The sequence below is a fragment of the Magnolia sinica genome, chromosome 3 (genome assembly GCF_029962835.1).
Source record: "Magnolia sinica isolate HGM2019 chromosome 3, MsV1, whole genome shotgun sequence".
Classification (NCBI taxonomy): Eukaryota; Viridiplantae; Streptophyta; class Magnoliopsida; order Magnoliales; family Magnoliaceae; genus Magnolia; species Magnolia sinica.
In genome coordinates, this window is record NC_080575.1 from 119849790 (window position 1) to 119865995 (window position 16206).

Genomic DNA, 16206 nt, shown 5'->3' on the forward strand with positions numbered 1-16206 from the left:
GTGGTATGAAACCACGGGGAGTGATTCCATTGTTTTCTTTTATACTTTTCTCTATTCTTAACAATGTATCATCTTCTTCTTTTCTTTCTTATTCATCTCTCTCTCTCTCTCTCTCTCTCTCTCTCTCTCTCTCTCTTCTTTATTTCTTCATCTTTTAAACCTTCGTTCTTCTTTCTAAAAACTCTAATTCATTCAAACCTAGTTTTCAAAACTCTAGTTCTCAAAACCCTAATCATATATCTCTAAAATCCTAATTCTAATCTCTCCAAAATTCCAACCCTAAAATTTTCAAATTCCAAAATCCCTTGTCCAAATCATAAATCCCTAATTCCCACAACCTGAAACCCATACTCCAAATTCTAGAAACTTTAAATCCAAAATCTGAAATCCTAATATGAAACCTTCCAAAACTTCAACTCCAATATTCCAAGCCCTAATTCCTGCCTAGATACATCAAACACATTTCCCATACTCCATAGCCTTTAAATAATCCTAACATGTTAAAACTCTTACAAGACACATGATTTTCATTGAATACAGATTTAACCACATATTAGGATAGGGGTTCTATCTCTCATAAGTCCTAGTTAATAAGTAATTTATGATATTCACTTTGTGGGACTGTCATAGGCTTGAATTTGGATATGTTGTGAATATGAAATTTCTGAATTTATGGTAAATTAGCTTTATTTTGTTATTCTATTGTTTTAGTTAATCCGTCTTTTAATTTCATGGCATCATGTTAGGTTAGATCATTCCATCTTGCATCAAAAGTGCATCTCTCAAAGTTAGAAAAAAAATTCAATAATATGGTTAGTAGAAAAATCAGGTAAATCCTGGTATGAGTCAAACAATTTGTAGCAATATGGTGCTCCATCTAGGGTGACAACCCTAGATTGGTCAGTGGGAACAAGATTCTTACGATGGACAACTTGCTTTTTTGGAAGATATTTTTACTGAATGTGTGTGATGTGTAATCAGAATGATGAAATTGTAGACTGTCTTTTTATTCATTGTCCTTCTGCCAAGAATGCATGGGAGTGTTTCTTTAATCTGTTTGGAATAGCACAAGTCTAGCCAAGTTCTATTGGAATTTGTAGACTGTCTTTTTACTCATTGTCCTTTTGCTAAGAAAGTATAGGAGTATTTCTTTAATCTGTTTGGAATGGCACAAGTCTGGTCAAGTTCTATCAAACTTATTTTATTGGCCTAACATAGTGGAGGCTTAGGAAGGAAAAATTGGGAAGAGAATTTGGAGGCTTATTAGCTAGAATATGGCTTATTTTTTATTTTTTTAATATTTTATTTTTAGAATATGGCTTATTTGATTAGAAAGTAACAATTGCTATTTCAGCAAACGGAAAGACGAATTTTTGAGGTTTTCAAAATGGTAAAACAGAATGACATTAAATTTTATAGCCATAGCCTATTTCCCTGATTTATGGTCAGATTTATAATTAGCTCTCTTTTTTCTTCTGTATTTATTTTTTTCCTTTGTAATTCTTTAGGCTTCAGCCCCTTCTCAACGAACTTATCATCATTAAAAAAAAGTTAATTAGCCTGAAAATGAGTTCATCTGATTTTAGTGGACAGTAATCATGTATCAGGGATGAACTCAGTTTTAGCTAAAAAAGAAAGAGGTTTAGCCAAAAAAGAGATGAACTCATTTTCAGACTTCTACCAAACAGTTGGTATTGTTTTCGTCAATTTTTAAAACCAATTTCAAAAGGTGAAAAAAGAAAAAGAAAAATCCGAATCAAAACAGCTCCCAATCGTCCAAACTAGGTCCTGTTATAATTGGACATGTTATGAAAATTTATTTTTCTTGGACTGACACTATAACTAATCAAACTCTTTAATGGTTTTTAGCATCACAGGGGCCCCTCTTGCACGTGCACACACCCCCGGCCTAACAAGTACCAAGGATACCTAATCTGTGAATTAGGTCGGACCCACCCTTTACATCCTCCAGACTCAAAATCAGGCCGCTCAACTAGTGGTTTAAAAACAATGGACCATAAAAGATCATGACATGGGATTATAGATGGAGAGCTATTTGATGCTCTAGCGGAATGTGTGGCTTGATATACAGGCACATATAAATTGAATTTAACCAACTAAATTGAGGAACCAACTGATGGTAAGTCACAGATCTAAAATCACATTTATTAAACAATCATAACCTCTTGATTTGATTTGAGAACACTTGTGGACTTTGTAATTTTTATGATTTTTAGTTGATGATGCATGGCCCAGAATTTGACCTGCCAACTGCTACTATTATTATTTTGGTAGGGGTACAGCGTTCACCCAACACCTGTCAGGACAGTGATACACACCATCAGGGTGTGTGGAGGCTGTTAAGTTCGAGTTACTTTTACACCATGAGGTATAGAAGGTGCAACTACACAAATGCACAAGGAGAGAGAAAGATGGGTTTTCAGAGATGCTTACATTTTCTAGTGTTGTGACTCACTTTAGATTGGCGTCGTTTTTGGGTTAACATCCTAACATCATCTGGTTCAACAGACGGACAGCGTCGATGTTAAGAATTTATCACGGTGGACCCTACAGAGTCTTATTTACACGAGCTCTCTATTAGATGCTCAGGTGAAAGGGCTACACCAACAAAATAGCACAAGGGTTTTTCCCTTCAACAACTAATTACAGGGGCAAAAACATTCAAACGCTGCTCGTGTTATATATAGTAGACATGGAAGTAATCTATGATCGCCTGCATATCATCCATTAAACTTCGCACGAGTGTCATGGTTTATGTCTTTGAGGACCGTCCATTGTATTACAAGATGTGGCCATCTGATAGTTGCCAGGAATGCTTTTGGCATCCAGATGATCTACTCAATGGACCCTACTATTCACGGTTCACCTGCATGCATGCCAAGTCGGTGTGTCCACCTACCTGTAGAGGTGTGTGGGGCTAGCAAACCACCTTTTTTGTACCTAACTAAATCATGTCATGACCAAGCAAACTGCAATTAATGGCTCATTTGGTAGCTCTCTTTTGTTTTTGTTTTTTTTTTAAAATAAAATTATTATTAAATGAATTAGAATTCAAATCACAATTGGTAGGAAACAATATGAATTAAAGTCTTTATTTGTGTTTGGCAGACCGTGAGTGGAATCACTAGAATTCAAAAATTATATTTGACAGCCTGTAATTGGAAGCATTGAAATTTTGTAGTATTATATGATAATTTGAATTTGATTAAATAAATTAGCTCTAATACCCCGAGTTAGTGTGCATATGTGACATTTAAGAGAATGATGATAATAAATCCATTGAAATATATAATTTGACTATAAATGAGAAAATTTCGAGCCTCAAGTGGGCTATAAACATAAGGATCTTAAATGACGCAACTCACCAACGGTTTATAACCATCCATTAGACAGCCAATCATTTAGACAAGTTTGAATCATTCTAGCCAATCGTTCAGACAAGTTTGAATCATTTTATTGGTGTGATTTTAGTCATGCTGCTAATAACTGAATTGTTTCTCAATATTATTCGCATGCTGCTCATAAGGTAGATTAGTAGCCTAGTGACATCTTTGTTACGCACTGTGACTCTCCTACTTTTAAGAAGGAAGCCAAATAAACGCATTTTACACTAAACTGATAAAATCCGCTAAATAAAAGAAATTTCAAAATACGCACCCACCAAACGCACCAAGAAGGTGCAATTACCATCAATTCCTAATACTATAACAACTTACATGTAAACTCAATTTTAGAGGAATGACAGGGCCTAGCTTAGTAGATCAAGACCATTGATACCATCACATCCACCCAACATGGCTATTTGTGATGCCTCAAATATCTCCATAATTGATTCTTTTTTTCTTTTTCTTTTTCTTTTTTTCCTTTTCCTTTTTTTTTTTTGAAAGATGAGAATATTATTAGAAAATAAAAACAAAGAAACAAAAAGAACAACACACAAAAACTGAAAAAGACACAACAACAGCCCCACAACTGCGAGAAACAACTGAAACCTTACTAACCTAACTACTCGGCAGAGCCGCAACAGCTAACTAGAGGCCCACTAAGCGGCCCAATTCCCCCCCAGGACTGATTTCTGAAGTAGCGATTGCTTCTCTCCGCCCAGATCGCCCAAAAAACAATGAGAAAGATAATGCACCACTTTCTTTTTCAAGGACCCCACCATGATTATTATTATGCCAAATGCATAAAAGATCTGCGATATCTCTACGACATGACCCAGGATAACCCTGACAATCTGAAGATACTCCACCAGATATCCATAGAGAAAGGAAAATGAATGAAAAGATGATTCACTCTCTTTAGCCTTAAAACAGAGAAGGCAAATATTCGGCAACTGCAATCCTCATTTCTTCAGGTCATCTACCGTGAGAATATGGTAACGATCCAAAAGTTGCAACCTTTGGGGGAGTGTGGTAGTGCCAGACAAGACCTGTAGGATATGCAGACATACGAGACTGAAGAATAGCCAACTTCTTGTACATTGATCTGACTGAAAAGAGGCCTGATTGCACTAGAGGCCACCACATTTGATCGTTCAAGCATGCATCCAGCTTGTAGTGCTGCAAGCGAGAAAAGGAGAAGAGAAAGATGGGACATTTCAACGTCTGACAGGAATCCGCGCAAAGGGGGAACCCAGACCCCTCCCTCCCTATCGGAAACAAATGCTTTGGCCACAAAGATCTTCGGAGAAGGGGTGATAGCAAAAGGCGCAGGGAAAGAAATTGCCAGATTAGGAGAACCACACCACAGATCCTACCAAAAACGCACTCTAGAACCATTCCCCACGGAGAAAGAAACAGTAACAAACACCAAGGGAGCCACCTTATAAATACCTTTCCACAGAAAAGAAGCTCTATACAAGGGAGGAGGATTTAGTCCACCAACCTTGAGGCGAAAGGCCATATTGAGCTGAGATCACCTTGTGCCACAAACTATTTTCCTCTCTACCAAATCTCCAAACCCATTTGGCAACGAGAGCTTTATTGACCAGCTCTAGATCCTTGAAACACCTGCACCCCCTCATTGAAGGGAGACACTTTTTCCCACTTTGGAGCGGAAATTTCCTGGTCACCGACCCTCCTTGCCATATGAATTCCAGAAATTTATCCATTTTCCTTGAGATAGAAATCGAGCATTGGAAAAGAGATTAATAATAGACAGGAAGGTTGGAGAGGGATGATTTGATGTGATTAATCTAAAAAGAAGGCACATTCAGTCATCAGGTGGGCAACACCATAGAAAACAATAGATCACTACCCGAAAACCTCCATATTCATGTGCGAACCATCTCCAAGATTGATGGCCTACCAATAATAATAATAATAATAATAACAACTATAAAAGTAGGGATCCACAGTCAATCACAAATGGAAGTTTTAGCAGCTTCTAGTTTGGGCAATTTTTTTGGGCATCCTTATCCACAATGAGGCCCACCATATCAATGGTGTGGGACCCAGACCTAAAGCCTTCATCCTACAATCTGCATTTCCACTCCTTTATTATTCTGTTTCTCAATGTTACGTTTCCTTATAAAATTGCATAGAAAAACTCTTGACTCTCCCAATCTAGTCCTTTCTTTTCTTTCTATTACTTGAAAAGGTAGCTACTTCAGCTCCAGCCACATGAATTTTCAATACTCCTAATTATTTTTCATCATCTTCTTCTGGAAATCCTGACTATTCATTGCAATGATATTGGAGAACCTCATGGCTATTACTCAAAACTAGCATGAAAAGTGTGCTTGCATAAACATTGGCACTCGACCACAGTAAGACGAACCATCTACAGCCCTTGTATGCATGGGGTTGATGTACCACAAACCAAACCATTAAATCAAGGGGTCCACCACAGTAATAGACTTGTTGTAACTATTTGATTGGTAGCCATCTAAAAGATGTTAAAACCAAAGTTGTTCAGAGCCTGAGAAGCGAATCCCATTACTGAAGAGGTTAGTATCATCCCATCAATCTGAGTTTCAGTCTATCAGGCATCTACAGGATGGCCTATGAGTTGGTGGTTTGAATTGAGGTATATATATATATATATATATATATATATATATATATATATATAAACACATGCAAGTTGGCAGAGTGAATGATAACGGATGGTCATGCTTTGCCAGCCCTATCAACTCACTCTTGTTGGAAGGTAAAGATTAATGGGACAATCTCACATCAACTAGTTGTAAGATTAGAAAATCATCCAACTGGAAGGGTTTGGGCCCCATGTCCTGGGCGTGGTTTCCAAAGCTATCCCCCAGCGTTACCCTACCATGAGAATGGGATGGCCTAAAAAGAAGGCCCATTCAGTCATCAGGTGGGTAACAACATAGAAAACATTGGACCACCACCCAAAAACCTCCATATTCACGTGCGAACCCATCTGATGGTTGGATTGGCATGATATTTAGGGCATGTAGTGGGTAAGACCCTAGTTTATGATTCAGATGTCATACAAACACCATAGTGGGCTGCATACGATACATTCCTCAAACACTTTATTTCTACTTTGTTAATGAAATGAAACTACAAAACTAAAAAAAAAAAAAAAAAAAAAAGAAGAAAAAAAAAAGAAACACCACTGGTATATGCATACCTTTGGATAGTTTGTGAGGAGCTTGAAGAAGTACGCTGTATGAAATGGACAGATAATAAGGAAATAAAGACCATTCAAGCACTGAAAATCCAACAAAAAAGGCTCAAAACAGAGCGGGGAAGGATACTCAGATTACCCAGAAACCAAAGGATACTGTCCAGCAACCTTTGAATAGCTACACACCATTTCATTTAAATCAAAGATAGCAATATATAGAAAACCTTGTTCAAACAGACCACTGAATTCCCATGTACAATCGGGCTCCCTCAAGTTCCCATAGATTTTACAAATCAAGAGATTAAAAGCATTGTTATCACAACCCAAGAATCCCATTCAAGTATACCAACTTCAATCCAATATTTTTATCTGAAAGGTGGATCCTAAAACAATTCTAGTATAATGTAGTCACACGTGGCCTCGTGTATATTACTGCATAGTAACAGGCCTAGCTCCCCCTCTTTTCTCCTTCCTTTTTTTTATTCTTTTCTTTTCTTTTTCTTTTGGACAGTAACCAATGGTTAAGGACCCAAAAGCTCAATTCCTAAAACCTGAGAGGGCACAAACCCAAACTTAGGAGCACACTGCTACTGTGCATGGTGGGATGTGCATATCATACAATACATGCCGACACGTGCATGTGCACAGTGCCATGCTTGTCATAGCACATCTCTCACTGACGTGCTCCTCTCAAAACATGTTTGCCCGGAAAAACCATGGAAGTATGAAGGCAACAACCAGGCATGCCATCAAGAAATTACAGAAAGGCTGACCCCGCCAACATCTACCTCTCTCTCTCGAGCTGCTGCTGCCAATGCTTGATGTCCTCCTGTCATTCCAGTCCTCCATGAACTTGTCATCTTCCAACCCAGTTACATTTTTGGCAACCTCACCGCAAATTTCACAGCACCTGCATTACAATCAAAAGGAAGAAAGGGGGAAAAAGAAAGATAAAGAAAAGAAAAGAAAGAGAACAATATTGCTCAATTTCAGTGCGTTCTGATAAGAAATTCCAGTCACTCCCTCAACCCTTTCCTTTTCATGGCTCGGATGTGATGCAGAGGTGGCATATCAGCAGAAAATAAAATTGTTGTAAACATAAAATCATTGCATGTGATCAGCATTTGAAATATCAGCATCACGTTATGTATCGCACCCTTGGGTATGTATCAGTTATCGCATGGGATATATCGTTTGTATTGCGTAATGTATCATTGTTGTTGGAAACATGGGGAAATTTTTTTGAATGTTTTTTATTTCTTTCAATTTTCCTCAACTCGGCCCATCTCCTCCAAATCTCGAAATCGAAGCTCCCAATCCATAATTTTCATGCAAAACATGAAAAATCATGGATTTGTAACAATTTAACACTAATTTAAGATGATTTACAGAAAAAAAAAAGGATCGAAAATCGAAAATGTTCACCGGATCAAACATGTGGGATATATCCCACTACTTGTGTGTTTCGTATCACATAGGCGGGATACAAGATAATCGTGGGATATATCGGCTGATATCGTCGAATCTTAAAACACTGAATATGATCATATCTCAATTACTAGTGCAGCCTTGTTGAAACTACTTAGGTGATATATCATGTGTACCACTAAGCTACGGGCTCAAACCCTTAACCATCTATATTTGGTTGAATATCATACGCCTTCCCCCTCTCGCTTGGAAGTGATTGCAGGAGTTCATATCACATATTATTAACTGTCTTTGAAAAATATCATTTTATCATCAGTTTCTCTTTTTGTCAGGGGCAAATACCCGCAAGTTTCCTAGCAATAACAATGTGGAAAGAACCGGAATTCCACATGATCAATTGACAGCTCTAATAGAGCTTCCAACATAATAGTTTGTCATTTTATGACTGACTGGTTGACCAGCGATTCTTTCCCCAGTACCATTGTTGAGCATTTACTATTTCAAGATATTTAAGTCCTAATCAGGTCTTGTTCAGCAGGCAGTTTTTTTAAAGCACTTTGAAGCATAAGAGAGTTACAATAATAAAAATGCCCAAGTAATCTTCAAAGTAATCATTTCAGGGATCATCTGTGGATGATTAAAGAATTCTTCAGTATTAACTGAATATGGGTTTATCTTTCTATCTTGCCAAGTGAGGAGACGATATAATAAAGTGGGTGATTAGATTCAGGTAATCAACTGATGGACACAGAGAGGCAGTAAGGGTTGTGAATGTGTTATTGGGAGAATTTTGTGCATCCATTCATAGGATGACTTAGTGGTTGACTTTGTTAAAGAAATTAACTGTTGAAAACCAGGTTTTGTGCACATTCCTCACTAAGGCTTATTCTTCTTCCTATATATATATATATATATATATATTCAGAATTTTGTGCATCCATTCATAGGAGTTTTCAATTGAGTATAGAAACAAATTTTCATGTCATCCTATGATAGTCAAATTTTAGATCCTTTAGAAGCTGGAGTACCCAAGTTGGACACTATGATACTCAAAAGATACTGATTTCCCTTTCCCAAGACTTGAAATGTATTTACAGGGATTTCGAACACAGGAACTATTAATTATTTAGAATTTCTAGTGAATCCTGCCCATTGGCAACAAATTCAACTTTTGATATTGTTAGGGGAGTGTATTTTAGCATATGATTATACCAATTAGTGACCAATACATGCCATATCATGTCACAAGAATATGATTTTGAGGATCACCAAATTCGATCCTTGCCGTGTTCAATACCCTATGCCCGTGCTCGTAACTTAGCTGTGTCCTTAGAAGCATCCTCCCTTGACCACAACGGAAAAAGAAAGAAAGAAAGAAAGAAAGAAAAGGCAATAGCGTTTTCTTACAACCGCTTTCTTAAAGGAGTCTGGTATTGAAATCCAGATTGTATGACTCAGTCCTATATAAGCAATCTAGTGCAAATTTAATTTCTAGCTGCATCAGTCTGGTAAATCAAAAGGTCAGTGAATAATATCCACACATAAGGTTAAGGTCTCTATTTCATCCCTGCGCATGACTATTTTGCCCATATATTTTCAAACCATGATTTTAATTGTTGCATGAAATCCTTATCAAGATTCATATATACTGGACTTTTTATGAGACAAACGACAGAATTCATCAAAAATAGAGTACATCAATTGGAAAGAGGCATTTATCATCAATTGGCGAAAGAGGCATTTGCAAGAGAAATCTAAATCTAACACTCGGTCTAGATTAAGCACAGAAGTCAATTTCCAAACAGAACAGACAAACATGTCAAACGAAATTTTGTTCATGTCAAAAGAAGCTACCTCAATTCCTACTAGTGGTCCTAAAAGAGGCACTGTTGCAACCATCACAGAATATCAAATAATTCCATCCATACACAATCCAAACGTTACAGACAAAGAATCAATATTCAGAAGCAAAGAGAAGAGACCATTACCGGTTGCCTTTTGTCTTAAACCAGGCCACGGCACAGTGGCGATGCGCCATACCCAGTTCACCTTTACAACTGCAGCCAAGCTGGATCAAGTCCCAACCGTCTGAACGGCACTCGGAACTCAAGTGACAGATCCTGCAGACCTTCTCCGCGTCACAATTGCCGTTAACCAACCCACCCTCGCTGCATTTGACATCGACAACTACGCAAGTGTCCTTCTCTGTATCAAGAACACTCGCTTTCACATTCTCGACCTTACTCCCTTCCAACAAATCAATCTTAGCCTTTGAATCTCCATCTCTGCTGGCAACACATCTGCTTTCTGCAGATCTAACCTCGATCACAGTCTCATGCGTGGCCGGAATCGATGAATTCTCACCGATTTCTTTCGGAACCCCATCTTCACCGCTTTCAGCAGATTTTACCTCAATAGCTGTCTCCAAGACGACCGGATTCGTTGAATTCTCACTCATTCCATCCCGATCTTGTATTTTACTATCCATACCTTTCTCTTCTTTCTCCCTCACCACATTCCTCAAAAGTTTTTTTTTTTCAAAATCTCTATATTTCAAGAAATAGCCAGAACTGATTCCGATGGCATTTTCTCAGCACAAAACGAGATCACAATCTCGATGAACCGAAAATCTACACAACAATCACTGTAAAAACAGATAAAACAGAACACGATCTATTTATAAAGATTGGTTTCAACCTCATGCGACAAAACCCTAAATCTCCAGAACTTCTTTGGCATTTCCTCTGCAAAAAATCAATGGCAGATATATTCAGATGGCTCCAATATTCCAATCTCCAGCTGTCCAGAGCCAGATAGGAGGAGAAAAAACTCCCAGGGTTTTGTAATCGCGAGATTTCTTCCAAACACCGCGTTAGACTGAGCTGGAAGTGAGAAGAATGCGGGTAGACGGACAGAATATATAAGGAAAAAAAAAAAAAAACAGAAGAAGAAAAGGAAGCGAGGGTAGAATTTTAGACACGAGGATTTAAAAAATCGAATAAAGAAATATTTGGGAAATGTCTTTCACTTTGGAAGGGAAGCTGGAATTAAAAAAAAAGAAGCTAAGTCTTTCTATTGGCGTTTTGAACGGGCACAAGCCATTTAAGGAACGGCGGGTTGGTTGCCGATAACGTAGCGGATTAGGTGTCACTTACTGTATAGGACTTTAGTGTCTGTCACACTTACCGTGTGGGGGTCATCTTGATGAATTGGTTTTATCCACGCTGTCCATCCGTTTTTTCAGATCATTTGAGTATGTAATACCAAAAATTAAGCAGATCCAAATTTCTGGTGGACCACATCACTGGAAAAGGTGGTGAGTGACCATTAAAAACTTCTTGTTGGCCATAAATGTTTTGGATCGAGATGATCTATGTGTTTTCCCTTCATCCAGTTCTGTTTCACCTTATCAACGGGTTGGATGGAAAATAAACATTTTGTAGCTTCTTATGATGGACCTTGGGAACTTTTTAATAGTGGGTGTTCAATCACCACTCTTTCCTTTGGTGTGGTCCACTTTAGACTTGAATTTACTTAATTTTTGGTATGACGTCCTAAAATGTTCTGGAAAAACGGATGGACGGCGTGGATATATAACACATCATCAAAGTGGGCCCCACAGTAAGGGTAACACCCACTTGTGTTACCCGGGTAACACCTAATCCACTCCCGCCGAAAAGAAGTCTGGTGTTGCTGTTATTTACGACGGTGTCTCTATTTTCACCGGAAGGGAAGGTCATGGTGAGGTGGCGAAATGGAGGGGTAAAATTGTAATTATCTGATTATGGGTTATTAGAATATGTGTATTTGGTTAGACGTGACTTTCGACGGAAGGATATGATGAACGAAGAGATTTTTGAGAACGGACGGACGATCTTGGCCCCGTTTTATTAAAGTTAAGCAGGAGTTGGAACCGTCTCAAAGTACCGGGTACCTTTCGTTACAGGTGAGGCATGACAGTAGAGCGGAATCCTCTCCAACGCGTTAGGATACCTTTCGTTACCCGGACACGGAAGAGGTGGTGTTGCCCACACGGGTGATGTGTTGGGCGTCGTGGGCCCACTGTGATGTATGTGCTTTATATCCACGCTATCCATCTGTTTTTTCAGTGCATTTTAGGGCATGGACCTAAAAATAAAGCAGATCAGAAGCTCAAGCGGACCCCACCACAGGAAACAGTGATGCTTTAATGATCACCGTTAAAAACTTCTCGGGGCTAAGAGAGTTTTAGATCAGTTTGATATTTGTGTTTTCCCTTCATCTAAGGTCTGAGTGAGATTATCAATAGGTTGGATGGTAAATAAACATTATGGTGGGCCATAGAAAAGTTTGGTGTTTCGTATGGTGTGGTCCACTTGAGGTACGGATGTACTTATTTTTTTGCTTCATGCAATAAAATGAGCTGGAAATACGGATTGACGGTGTGGATATAAAACACACACATCACATTGGCCCACAACGCCCAACACATCAACAGAACATGGTGTGGTGTTGTCAACACCACCTAATCCGTTCCGTTACAAAGGATGCAGATTTGATGAGGCCCCGGCCTTAGAATAAGGTCCAGATTTGTCTTAAAGGGGAGTGGATTGTGCCTCACACAACACGGCAAGGCCTTAACATTGTAAGATTTCATTGGCCACGTGCTTAAGATTAATATGGTAAGATTTGATTGGGTCACGTGAATTTGTCTGTGATAAGCATAACAGCTCATTTGATAAGGCGAAGTGGATTGTCTGTGCCAAGATAGATATATTCCAAGTGCCTAAAGCTGCGTGGGGCCCACAGAAATGTCATTGATAAAACCATCCTGTTCATCTGTTTTGGAAAACCACAATGGGATAGAATTCTACAAAGCAGATAGATTCAGAACTCATGTGGGATATATCATATACCACACAAAAAATCTAGGATTGAATGCCCAGGATGACAGAAGTTTTGTATAAGATGATATTTGTGCTTTGTAGTTTATCTGAGTGGTAATAACCATATGGATGGTTTGGATGGCATATAAATATCATGGTCAGCTTCAGGGAAGTTTTAACAGTAGGTATTTTCATTGCCACTGCTTCTTTGGTCCATCTAAGTTTTGGATCTGCCTGATTTTAGATTCCTAATATATTGTGGTCTTTCAAAATAGATGGACGGAGTGGTTTTATCATGGACATCCCTGTGGACCCCACGCAACCCCTATATCTGTGCCTGGGTTGGGATAGATATTCCTGTACCAGAGCTGTGTGGGGCCCACAGATACGTGGGGTGATAAATCCACTCCGCCCATCTGTTTTGGAAGACTAAAGCAGAACAGTAGTCTAAAAATCGGCAGATCCAAAAATTATGTGAACCATATCATAGGAAAGAGTGGGGATTGAAAGCCAGAGTGACAGAAGTTTTGTATGAGAATGAGATTTGTGCCTACATTTCATTTGAATGTTAATAAACCCATGAACGGTTTGGATGGCATATACTCATATGGTCAACTCCAGAAATATTTCAACGGTGGAAATTTCTGTTAGTACTGTTTCATTTAGTGTGGCCCACCTGAGTTTCGGATCTGCATTTTTTTTTTAATTCTTGTCCTATTTTGGTCTTTCAAAACAGATGAATAGAGTGGATTTGTCACGGAAATCTCTGTGACCCCATACAGCCCAGGACAGAGGTATATCTCTGAGCCTGGGCTACAGACAATCCACTCCTTTTGAAAGGGATGCGGCTTCGGTGGATTCCTAACGGTGAGCCCCACCATGATCAATGCGCCTTACATCATGTCTAAGACCTCTAAGTTCATGTAGTGTGGATTTATGGAATTCTGGATGATTCTAAAATTTGAAAATCTCTTCATCCTGGTTAAGACACCTGATGAACGGGTTGGATGTGACATGAGCACCTCAGTAGCGACTCCATACACAAACATATGCTTAGCGTTCCCTCTCCACTGTTTCTGTGGTGTGGCCCACGTAAGTTGTGAATCAGTATAAATTTTTTTCCCCATGGCCTATATATGAGGGTTGCATCTGATGGACCGAGTGGATGTTACACAACAAATGGCCCATCACGCAGATGTTGCAGAGCAGTAGATCCACCTCTACAGCACCTGATGTATGGAACGGCTACAACATCTGATCTCAGCGGGACCAAAGTGTTGAATTTCAGCCAAAAATCATCTTGATCCATTACTTAGGTTAGCCACACATCAAAGAACAACGGGGAGGTGTGTGAGCCCCATCAGGATGAGGGGACACTTGAAAGATCAGCCCGTCCAAAATTCAGTAGAGCTACACCATGTTACTTGAACATTTTTAGTTATGATTTTACATTGCTCCCATGTTGTTTTCCACAGGAGTTTTATATCATGTGGATTTTGGAATGTGTGGTGATCGTGAGGGGACACACTTGATGGATGGAGAGGATGTCACTATCACAATATAGTGGCCCCACAGAGCTTCTTGGACCCCTACAAAGGCTGTGTTACAGGGTATTGTAGTCATGAGCTGTTTGTATGACAGAAAAGTTGTGTCTAGCACAGGCTTTCTGGGTAAGATGAGTTGCCCAGGAGTAATATGACCAAACCAAAGGGAAGTAGCACATGCTATGCAACAGAAATTAGATACAAAAAGTAGAAGAAATTGAAAAAGGTAGAGGAAAATCAAAAGAAGTTATGGATGGGAAGTACATATTGCTTATAGTTTTAATAGTAAACGATCAATATTTAAATATAATTTTCTAATTATTGGATAACTTGTTGGGGTTTTGGCATGCGGAATCACACTGATATGGATCTAGGATAGCAATCCAAGAGCACTAAGCAATTATATATAATAAAAAAAACAGAGATTTAACATGGAACATCCATGCAAGAAAAAACCATGGCAAAAAGTGACAGAAAATTCCACAAAGCTTAGATTACAAAGGTAGAGGATTTAACCGGCTTGAACAATCCTTAAACCTCACATTTTCTCCACCCCTTAAAACCCTAGAGCCCATTTAAAAACCCTAGAATCCTTTTAGAAATACTTAGATCTCTCAGAATACCTCATAGTCGCGTGTTTACCCCTATTTATAAACTTAGAAATAAGTAGAAGCAAAATAGGAAACAAAAATTGTAGAATCTGTATTTCCGAATCTATGTAAACCTTTAGTTCGATGTCATCAAAGAAGGATCAAAATTGCCCAGCGACCGAGGCTGAAAAATGTGAAAAAATTCAATTTCATCGAGTTTACTTCGATGTCATCGAGCTGACTTCAATGACATCGAACCAGCAAATACAGATTTAAGAGCGAATACAGATTTAAGACATCTGTTAGTAACATAGCTCATTCCAACTTTAGCCTTTCAGGCTAACAATCTAACGTAAGTTGATGTAAAATAAACATACTATAGATTTATCATAATTATCACACTATGTCGTATGAAGCCTTTGTTGCATGGTCTCCTTGTTACAGAAAAAGAAAAAAAAAAAAAGAGAGAGAGAGAAAAAAAAAAGGAGGTTTACTTAGACTACTTGCATCAAAGAAATGAAGAGATGCTGGTAAAATTTAATGTTGGTGATTTTAAAATGAAATATAAACGTCTATTATATTTTCTAATTTTTAAAATACCCTTACTTTGTTTATGTTGTAATTTTATATTCTTGGAATATCTGAAGTTTCCACCATATAAAAGTAACTATGGTGGCAAAAATCTTCCAAAGCTTCTCTGGTTGTGTATTTAGCATAAATATAGATTAATGCATGAGAAAGGAAAAAATAATGGTGATGACTTGTGCAGTAGGGTGGAATAAAGAGTTGCATGTCTTGAAAAAAGTGGTTTAGGTTATGGTCCACCTAGAAAATAACTCTCAACCTTTTAATGAGTGTTTGAAATTCAACTCGATATTGTTACGGCAGAGAAAGAAGGATTCAATTCAACTAGAAGTTTCCCTACGGCTACTTTGTGATGAAAGGAAACGTTAAAACAAAGTTATCCCAAAGCCCAATCCCTCTTCATGTGTTTAGTTTAACAGGTTTGCCCTGTTATATATAAAGATCACCTTGTGCAAAAATCAGTTCCATTCGCACTCATTGAATGGACCACCAGCATATTTTAATTTATCAAGGATAACAAGTTGTTTTCATAATGTCGTCCATTTGTTGAATATATAGAGTTAATTTTTACATTAG

The 16206-nt window shown here is 38.3% G+C and overlaps 1 protein-coding gene across 1 annotated transcript; it reads right to left on the reverse strand.

Annotated features, from left to right (window-relative positions):
- Positions 1-6753: 6753 nt before the first annotated feature.
- LOC131240974 (uncharacterized) lies at positions 6754-11084 on the reverse strand. Its single transcript, XM_058239553.1, has 2 exons — positions 10035-11084; positions 6754-7528 (listed from the first exon to the last, which is right to left on the reverse strand). The coding sequence occupies exons 1-2, from the start codon at positions 10532-10534 to the stop codon at positions 7309-7311; spliced, it is 720 nt and encodes a 239-aa protein (XP_058095536.1). The 5' UTR covers positions 10535-11084; the 3' UTR covers positions 6754-7308.
- Positions 11085-16206: the final 5122 nt, after the last annotated feature.

What these genes read in the sequence shown, in the direction of transcription:
- LOC131240974 (XM_058239553.1), bottom strand. Translation starts at nt 10,534, where the DNA reads ATGGATAGTAAAATACAAGATCGGGATGGAATGAGTGAGAATTCAACG. An exon ending in TTTAAGACAAAAGGCAACCG is followed by an intron (nt 7,529 to 10,034) that starts GTAATGGTCTCT and finishes ATTGTAATGCAG; the next exon opens with GTGCTGTGAAATTTGCGGTG.